The following is a 10,277-nucleotide window of genomic DNA, read 5'->3' as shown; positions in this document are numbered from 1 at the left end:
GTTCATAATTCTGCCAATTGCCCAACTGTAATTTGTTTACCCAAGCATAGTTGTTTATCGTCTTTTGGGATAGAGACATCACTAGTGAACATCATGTGACTCCGGTCCATATCACCACCATTGTTTACACCTCCATCATTTACTGCTTTCATTTACTTTTCCGCTACAACCACCGTCACTTTTCCCACTTGTGTTTTGATCCTTTGCAAACTACAAGGCCGGAGAGATTGACAACCTCTCTGTACTCGTTGGGAGAAAAGTTATTTGTGTGTGTGCAGGTCCACGTCTTCTGCTAGCGCCAGGGTGGAAGACACCTACTTGTTGATCCTAGGAGTCCTCCTAGTTCAATAAACCTTACAGTCTCCGTGTAAGGGAAAACTTGGTGCTGACTACATCTCAACCTTCCACTTGGGGTAACCAACGAGGTGCGAGAAGTATATGCATCATCTCGTCATCATGGGCCTGTCACATGTAGCATCTAATCACTAAGCTTTGCAACCACCTTTTCATGGGGAATTGGACTGCTTTATGGTGAAACATTGAAGCGTCGGCCCTTTCCCCTTTTTATTGGCAAGCAAGACGTGCGAATTTACCACGCACCCCAACCCCCTTTTCTTCAAGCAAATCGCGGAGGTGATATCCTTCCCCCAAGTCCATCCTCGAGAGTTTTCCATGGCGAACAATGCTGGCTCTTCGAGGCGCCCTCATGAGGCGACTGGGGAAATTGCGTTGTTCCATGCCTTCAACTAGAGCACCTGGCCAAGCAAGTCTATTTGCCAGATTCAGATTTGATAGCAACCCGCTCCGGTTTGACATCCATGAGCAGCCAAGTGCATGCAAATAACCACCCTTCTCCTCATGAGGGCAAAAGGGTAAGCTTTATATCTTTCTTATTGCATGGAGGGTTTCCCATTCACCCCTTCCTCCGGGGCATGTTGGAGTCCTATGGGCCACAGCTTCATGATATCTACTACACAACATGTTCTTGTAGACTCGTGTTTGACCTCCAATCACAGAGTTTTGTAGGATAGTAGAAAAATTCCCTCAAGTGAATGACCTAAGGTTTATCAATCCATGGGAGGCGTGGGATGAAGATGGTCTCTCTCAAACAACCCTACAACCAAATAACAAAGAGTCTCTTGTGTCCCCAACACACCCAATACGATGGTAAATTGTATACATGAACTAGTTCGGCGAAGAGATGATGATACAAGTGTAATATACTTGGTAGAAATATATATTTATAATCTGAATAAATAAAAACAGCAAGGTAGCAATTCATAAAACATAGCACAAATGGTATTGCAATGCTTGAAAATGAGGCCCAGGGTCCATACTTTCGCTAGTGCAACCTCTCAACAATGCTAATATAATTGGATCACATAAGAATCCCTCAACATGTGATGAAGAATCACTCCAAAGTTCCTATCTAGCGGAGAACATAAGAAGAAATTGTTCGTAGGGTACGGAACCACCTCAAAGTTATTCTTTCCAATCAATCTTTCCAAGAGTTCGTACTAAAATAACAAGTTATCCTTTCCGATTGATCTATCCAAGAGTTCGTACTAGAATAACACCATAACAAATTCAGATTCATAATACTCGATCCAACACAAAGAATCTCAAAGAGTGCCCCAAGATTTCTATCGAAGAAACAAAGACGAGAACGTGCCTCAACCCCTATGCATAGATTACCCCAATGTCACCTCAGGTATCCGCGAGTTGGGTACCAAAATATATATCAAGTGAATCAATATGATACCCCATTGTCACTACGGATATTCATAGCAAGACGTAGATCAAGTGCTCTCAAATCCATAAAAGTATTCAATCCGATAAAACGAAATCTCAAAGGGAAAACTCAATTCATCATGACAAGATAGAGACGGAGAAACACCATATGATCCAACTATATTAACAAAGCTCGCGATACATCAAGATCGTGTCATCTCAAGAACACGAGAGAGATAGATTAAACACGTAGCTACTCATACAAACCCTCAGCCCCGAGGGTGGACTACTCCCTCCTCATCATGGTGGCCATATGGGTGATGAAGATGGCCTCCGGTGATGATCTCCCGCTTCGACACGGTGCTGGAACGGGCTCCCGATTGGTTTTTCATGGCTACAGAGGCTTGCGACGGTGGAACTTCTGATCTAGGGTTATTTCTGGGGGTTTCTGTATTTATAGGATTTTTTAGCGTCGGTCTTACATCCAGATGAGCCTTGATGGGCCCATTAGGTACCAGGGCGCACCTGGGGGGCTTGCGCGCCCTGGTTCCTAGCGCCATGGGTCCCCCCTCTGGTGGTTCTTTGTTCCATTATTCCTCTTTTCCTCCAAAAAAATCGTCAAAAAGTTTCATCCAATTTCGAGAACTTTTATTTTTGCACAAAAAACAACACCACGGTAGTTCTGCTGAAAACAACATCACTCTGAGTTAGTTCCATGCAAATCATACCAAAACCATATAAAATTGTTGTAAACATGGCATGAATAAAGATTACAGATACGTTGGAGACGTATCACTTCACCACTTCACCCAATTCATTTCTACATATCAAGGGGTATTTCCCTCTTTGCAAGGTGCACCTCGGATGCGAGGCATACTTCGAGCTATGAAGAAAGTATTTCTGTGTAGTGCCCTGTTCTTCTATCGAGAAGTTGTACGAGGTCGGGGCAGTAGAAGTCTGTCAGATCGAGGGGGCTGAGTACCCATCAAGCACAACTCGGGAGGACACTGACGTCTGGCCAATAGAGTGGTTCTATATATAGATGGTGTCCCTCTTCTCGACCCAGTTTGTCATGGACTCCCTTCATTTTCAATGGAGCCCCCGATGAGGCATTATAGCTGGAGGCCGGACGGCCCCTCCCAAGAGCAAGATGTTGAGGTTACCGAGCTGGCATCTCGGGTGAAGCAATTGATGAGCACCGGCCTTACTATAATATATGTGATGGACACGGTGATGAACCGAACAGTCCAGCCACTTCCGCAGCACCCACGCAATTGATGACCGACGACGCCTCATGATCAATCCGAGAGGACTTATTTGATCAAGCAACCTTTGGATCGGCGTTGGTTGGTATTTATCAGGGGAAGTCGGAGGACTTCGCCATGCGGAAATTTCGGGGCGGGCTCCCCTACTACAATCTTGTTGACATAGTAAGTTTCTCCTACATCCCTTGTCCATCTGAGGTGTTCAACAATCTACCTAACCAACCATGCACTAGTTTTGAACAGATATGGAGGCATTGGGTTGAGGCCATAAGCAACCCAGCATTCGAGCCGAAGTTGCACTGCCGAGGTGAAGATCCCCTCTTCAATGAAGATAAGGACCTAGTCATCATCTATGAAGGGCGAAATTTTTCCTTGGAAAGCCTTGATGGCTCAAGGATGGCCATTGCCCCTAACATACCTAGGATGAGGTCAGCTTCATCGATAATACTCCCTTCCTCTAATAGAAAACGAGTTGCTCGCCCTCTAACCCCTAGCCGCCTGACTCCTAATCCAAAGGGACGGCGTTCGAGGTGTCAATGCGGAGGGACGACTCTACAAGGCAGGTCCCCGCGGTAGGTACAAGGTGCACAAGCCGAGGTCATGGGGAGACGAAAGTGCCCCTCGATTACCAGGTAACTTCTTAATTACTGCATATGTTAAAGGTAATATGTCAGGTCGAGACCCCTTTGATTATTTGCAGGAAAACCTTGCCTTCTCCCATGTCGGCGAGTGTGAGGGCAGAGGGAACGACAGCCCCGCATAGGGAAGCGAAGGCACGCCCTACTACAGGAGTTACTCCCGAGGTTCCCTAACCCGAGGTCTCGTCGACCAGTTCAACTACTCCTTCCGAGATCCAATGTACCGTAAATTATCGGCGAAAAAAGGCTTCCTTAAGGAATTTCGCCTTCTCGGACCTAGAGTTCAAGGCCCTTAGTATGGTTGATGCATACCTTGGGGCGGCCCGAGGTGCCTTCGACCAGTCACTTGATATTTTGTCGCAAGGTTTGCATGTGAGGCTTCACCCAAGTTCATGTTCCTTCAAATTCTTTGTGTAGTTTTTATTTCCTCGAAGGCAAACAAGACTACCAAGTATAGCCGGTCAAAAAAAAGACTACCAAGTATAGTACTCCCTCCGTCTCAAAATAACTGTCTCAACTTTGTACTAGCTCTAGCACAAAGTTGTACTAAGGTTAAGACACTTATTTTGGGACGGAGGGAGTAGTAGCCTTAGGCAGACGCAACCCTGATCGCACCCCATCATGCAGCTTTCGGAGTTCATCTCGAGAGGGAGGAGGCCTCATCGGCCAAATCCGAGGAGGCTGGGCCGACTAGGTTAGGCCCCATATTCAAGGACACCGTCACTTGTGTAGGAATCTCTGATTTCCCGAGAAGTTGTCATCTGCAAAATTATGATAGGTGGTCCTCACATGATTTAGTGTTTGCTTTGTATGATCCAATGTCTTGTTTTATAGATGATTAGTGTTTCGACAATTCAATGTTTTGTAGATGACTGAGTGTTCGCTTTGTATGATCGAGTGTCCTGCATAGAAAAGAAAGAATACAAATCATGTAATCGAGTCTTATCTAGTACTTTCATATCCTAAATATCTGCAAGTTGTATGGTTCTCAGGTGCAATTATGTGATGAACACAAATCATGTTATGGTATCTTATCTTGTACTTGCATATCCTAAATATCTGCAAGTTGTATGGTTCTCAATGCAATTATGTGATGATTTGTCATGTGAGATTTGAGATCGACTAGGGTTTTGAAAATTACAAAGGGTTTTCAGAATTTTGATTTGTGATTGTTGTGTAGTCCAAGTGTTTTAATCCTCTTTTGCTCTTTGATTGCCTTTTGATTTTTTTTTATCTTTTTTTTCTATGGGATGGAGTTGCCTTTTGATTATTCTTTTATCATTTGATTTTCTTCCTTTTTTCCATGGTGATGGAGAGGCGGCATAGGAGGAAAGAAAGAAGTCGCGAGTGGAAAGAACATGAAAGGAAGAAGTCACGGATCACCACATTTACGGGGTTTGTTTGCGCCCGATTCGGTGTGCACATTAGGGTGTGTTTGGTTCAAGGGCTATCCCTCGAAGGACAGGGATAACCCCTTTTTTAGATGGCTACCACGCGTTTGGTTCAGAGTTTTGGATGGTTGGGGATAGCCAGATTCCAGGAATATTCCATGAAAAACGGGCTGAGCGGAGCCGCTCAAAACGGGCGGATATGGGCAACCACCCTCGCTCTCTCTCTCCCATCGAACGGTATGCCGGCACGGCCGGCGCAGCAGGAGGGCGGGGCGGCCGGCGCGGCAGGAGGGTGGGGCGGCCGGCGCGGCAGCAAGAGGGCGGGGTGGCCGGCGCAGCAGGAAGCCGGGGCGGCCGGCGCAGCAGGAGGCCGGGGCGGCCGGGCTGCTCGCTCCCGCGCCGATCCTCTCCTCCTCCCCCGCCTCTGCCCCTCCTCACTCCCCATCCACTGCTCCTAGCAGCACGAGCGCGAGCGCGTCGGCGAGCCAGGAGCTGCCTCCCGGGCGACCGGGGCGACAGGAGGCCGGAGAAAGCTAGGAGGCCGGCGGGGCCAACGCGGCCGACTACGGGGAGGCCGGCGGCAGGAGGGCTGGATCCCACCCTCCCAATCAAATAAAAAATTGGATAACCTCATTCTAACAAAAAAAGGGGCTATCCCTAGCCACCTGGTTAGGGATACCCACAACTATCCTAAGTTTTCTGTTGTCTATCTGGATTTGACTGAAACTAAACCTAATGTCAGTCACTTTTTTCTTTTTGTTTTTCTTATCGTTGATTTACTGTCCAGCGCCTCAAAATCGAAGTGACTGAAACAGAAAAGAATTTCAGGTACCTGAGGCATAGGTGATAGGTGCTCCCATTATGTTTAGAGCCAGGCATGTTCTAAAGTGGGGTTACTAGAGCACATAATCACAATGTTGATTTCACTTCATACTCGTCTACAATTCAGTCACCCCAATTCAACAGATACGATTCTGAACACTCTAAATCAGCAGTTTCCAAAAACGAAAACACAGCTCGCCTGCTGCAGCGAACTTGGAGCCACAGAAAGCGATCAATCGACGCGGCTTCTACCTACTCTTCCTCCATGTCATCCACGTCTCCGCCGTCCTGCATGACCTTCATCTTCTTCACGGCGTGCGCCGCATCGCCCCCGCCAACAGCTCCGCTAGGAACCTGGATGAGGATGTCAGACTTCCGGCCCGTGCTTGCGTTCACCAGCCCCCCGTGCTTGTCGACGCCATAGGTCAGCTCGTCCTTGCCGGGCGCGGCGTCTACGTACACCGTGGAGTTCTCGTCGATCTCCTCGCGGATCAGCATCTTGGAGAGCTCCGTCACTATCCTCTTCTCGATCCATCTCCGGATCGGCCGAGCTCCATACACCTGTTGCCACAAGGAGAAATGGGTCTGGTTTAGAATCTACTCCGCACGATCTATGCCGGAATAGCAGTCTTTGATTAGTGTGAATGAGGCTCGATGCTTTCCACTTTACCGGATCGTAAGAGAGTGAGAGGATGACGTCGAGGGCGGCGTCGGTGACGGCCAGAGCGACGCCCCTCTCCGCGAGACGGGCCGCCACATCTTTCATCTGGAGCCGGGCGACCTTCCGCAGCTGCTCGTGCGACAGGGGGTCGAAGATGACCATCTCGTCCAGACGGTTCAGCAGCTCCGGGCGGAAATGCCTCCTCACCTGCAGGTCAACATCCTCGCTCACATCAGGCATCATCAGATTGCCAACAAAAAACAGGGAGGTGCAGACTCAGCAGTGCATACCTCCTGCATGACGAGATCGCGAGCAACCTTCATGGAGTTGCCCACCATTCCGGCGAGGAGGTGCTCCGCGCCAAGGTTCGAGGTCATGATGATCACGGTGTTCCTGAAGTCGACCGTCCTGCCTTGCCCGTCGGTCAGCCGCCCGTCGTCCAGGACCTGGAGCAGAGTGTTGAACACCGCCACATGTGCCTTCTCAACCTCGTCGAAGAGGATGACGCTGTACGGCCTCCTCCTCACTTGCTCTGTCAGCTGCCCTCCTTCCTCGTGTCCAACGTAACTGCAAAGAGATTCACAACAAGTTCAGAATGCCAGAACTCAGAATGCGGCGCCTATGATACACACATCGAAAGTGGGCATGCAGAATTGCTCGAGTACTTACCCAGGTGGGGCGCCGATGAGCCGGGCAACCGAATGCTGCTCCATGTACTCCGACATGTCGATGCGGACGAGCAGGTTCTCGTCATCAAACAGCTGCTCGGCAAGAGCCTTGGCGAGCTCGGTTTTACCCACACCGGTCGGTCCGAGGAAGAGGAATGAGCCAGTAGGCTGCTGTGGCCGTCCGAGGCCAGCCCTCGACCGTAGAACAGCCTCTCCGACTGCATTCACGGCCTCATACTGTCCAACCACTCTCTGATGCAGCCGGTCAGCCAGCCCGATCAGCCTCGCCTTCTCATTCTGCCCCAGCCTGGTAACCGGAATGCCAGTCCAGCGGCTCACCACCTGCGTATGCAAAGAGATTGTCTCAGTGCCGTATACATACAAATTACAGGAACTGAAGAACAACATAAGACTATTTGTGAGCACAAACATACCTCTGCAATCTGGTCCGGGCCGACGGTCTCGGTGAGCATCAAGTTCTCGCCGGTCTCGCCCTCCAGCCTAGCGATGGCAGCGTCAACCTCCTGCAGAGCACCGTATCTGAGATCAGCCACGCGGGCCAAATCCATCCGGCGCTCGGCCTCCTGCAGGGTGAACTGCAGCTCCTCGCGGCGCTGCTTCAGGCTCCTGATCTCGTCGATCCTCTCTTTCTCCTTGCGGTACTTCATCTGCAGCGGCTGCAGCTTGTCCCTCAGATCCTCCAACTCTTTCCTCACCTGAATGAAACAGTTAGAGTTTTTGCACGTTGTCAGAACAGAACAGGTACAGTGAAGCTTTTGCACATTGTCTCAGTAAGTACAGAGCATAAATTAGAGAAACCAAGATCACCGAATTCACCAGTCACTCACATCAACTAGCCGAGCTTTGCTAGCCTTGTCCTTCTCCCTCTCGAGAGCATGGAGCTCGACTTCCAACTGGATCCTCTTCCTCTCGAGGTTATCGATCTCTTCAGGCTGGCTGTCAAGCTGCACCCTCACATTTGCGCAGGCCTCGTCAACCAAATCGATTGCTTTATCAGGCAGATGACGGCCTGCAACAAAACCAAAAACATCGTCAATTTATGGCCGGAGATCAAGGCGAAAACTCTGAAAATTCACCACGCAGAAATCACAATGTCAGTAAATTGGTTTGCAAGAACAGGGAGGGCACTTACCCATGATGTACCTCGCCGAGAGCTGCGCGGCGACGACGAGCGCGCGGTCCTGAATCCTCACGCCATGGTGGCCCTCGTACTTCTCCTTGAGCCCTCTGAGTATGCTGACGGTGTCGGGGACGCTGGGCTCCGCCACCAACACCTGCTGGAACCGCCTCTCGAACGCCGCGTCCTTCTCGACATACTTCCTGTACTCCTCGAGGGTCGTGGCGCCAATGCACCTGAGCTGCCCCCTCGCGAGCATCGGCTTGAACAGGTTGGCCGCGTCCATGGAACCCTCCGTCCGCCCGGCGCCGAGCACCAGGTGTATCTCGTCGATGAACAGTATCACCTTCCCCTCGGCCTCCTCCACCTCCTTGAGCACGGCCTTGAGCCGCTCCTCGAACTCGCCGCGGTACTTGGCGCCGGCCACGAGCGCGCCCATGTCGAGCGCCACCAGGCGCACGTCCAGGAGGTTGCTGGGGACGTCGCCGCGCACGACGCGCTGCGCGAGCCCCTCCACCACGGCGGTCTTGCCCACGCCGGGCTCGCCGATGAGGACGGGGTTGTTCTTGGTGCGCCGCGACAGGATCCGCACCACGCGCCGGATCTCCTCGTCGCGACCGATGACCGGGTCCAGCTTGCCCGCCACCTCCACGAGGTCGCGGCCGTACGTCTTGAGGGCCTGGAAGTTGGTGTCCCCCGACGCGGACTCCACGCGCCGGTTGTCGCCGCCACGGAGCTTCTCGACCTCGGCCTTCACCCGCGCCGCGGAGGCGCCGGCCTCCTTGAGCGCGTCCGAGATCTGAGGGTCCTCGAGGAGGCCCACGATCAGCTGGTCGACGGCGAGGTGCGAGTCGCCTCGAGACTTCTGCGCCGACTGCGCGCGGCGGACGGCCTTGACCAGCGAGGTGGACGCCGGGACGGTGTCGGGCGGCGGGGACTGCGAGGGCAGCCTCTTGAGCGCGGTGGACGCGACGCGCTCGAACGACTCGACCGCGGCGTCGTTGCCGCCGGACGCGTGGGCAATGGCCTGGCGGAGGATGCCCGACCTGTCCGCCGCGAGCGCGGCGGCGAGGTGCAGCGGCGTGAGCTGCGCGTGGCCGGCCTCGGACGCCATCTCGTGCGCCGCCGCGAGCGCCTCATTGGTCTTGTGCGTGAACTTGTCGGGATTCATGGTTTCCGCTTCTGCGAGCTACGGATTAACTGCGACAAAACTGGCAATGGTGATTGGGAGGGATTTGTGGGTTCGAAGATTCGCCTTGGTGTCTTTTTCTCGTCGGAAATTGCCGAGGGGGATCGGAGATGGGATGGGTAATAAGAGGCAGGAGGCGAGAGTTCGTCGGAGGTCTAGAACGGCGTGGAAGCGGGCCGGAAGGCGGCGAGTTAGGGGGGACAGGAACGTCCCAGAACATTCTAGTGTGCAACCGTTTCTTTGGAAAACCTGAAACCGTGCGCGTTATCCCGAGCGTTGGTCTCCTTTTTCTTAACCTGTATCTCGACCGTTGGTTCCAATTTCATGGCTTTTTGGGGGGGAGTCTTTACACCATTATCTCTACTCATATCTCTACTCTCACTAGTAAAATGTCCGTGCTACCCTACGAATTAATATAAAATTAGGGAGAAAAGTAGTCCATTCTCGTATCGCGTTATAAAAAGGTTTGGTAGTTCTATATACTTCAATGTTTGTAAGGGCCTATCTGCTCGTTGCATTATGTTATACTAGTGCAAATCATAAAACCTATCTTTTACGTAAATGCAACCAATCAAAATCATTGGTATAATACAACATGTTTTCTTAGTTATTCTTCCTTTTTGTATTTGTCTCTACCAGTTTTACGATTTCCATCTGGTTCTTCTTTATTTCTTATTCATTTTTTCTGTTTCTTAAATACATGTCGACTTTTGTTGAATGCATGTTTAACATTTTCTATATATGGGTTAAAAATTTCAAATACACATTCAACGT

At 51.0% G+C, this 10,277-nt stretch overlaps 1 protein-coding gene across 1 annotated transcript; it reads right to left on the bottom strand.

Annotated features, from left to right (window-relative positions):
• Positions 1 to 5,931: 5,931 nt before the first annotated feature.
• LOC123444393 (chaperone protein ClpB1-like) lies at positions 5,932 to 9,812 on the bottom strand. The gene is made up of 7 exons (XM_045121090.1): positions 8,330 to 9,812; positions 8,025 to 8,206; positions 7,611 to 7,892; positions 7,178 to 7,518; positions 6,799 to 7,075; positions 6,518 to 6,715; positions 5,932 to 6,408 (listed from the first exon to the last, which is right to left on the bottom strand). Exons 1-7 carry the CDS (start codon positions 9,483 to 9,485, stop codon positions 6,100 to 6,102), a joined length of 2,745 nt encoding a protein of 914 aa, XP_044977025.1. The 5' UTR covers positions 9,486 to 9,812; the 3' UTR covers positions 5,932 to 6,099.
• Between the last annotated feature and the right edge of the window lie 465 nt (positions 9,813 to 10,277).

This window comes from Hordeum vulgare, chromosome 3H (genome assembly GCF_904849725.1).
Source record: "Hordeum vulgare subsp. vulgare chromosome 3H, MorexV3_pseudomolecules_assembly, whole genome shotgun sequence".
Lineage (NCBI taxonomy): Eukaryota > Viridiplantae > Streptophyta > Magnoliopsida > Poales > Poaceae > Hordeum > Hordeum vulgare.
The sequence above is the reverse complement of the archived record's forward strand: the minus strand, read 5'-3'. Positions and strand labels throughout refer to the sequence as shown.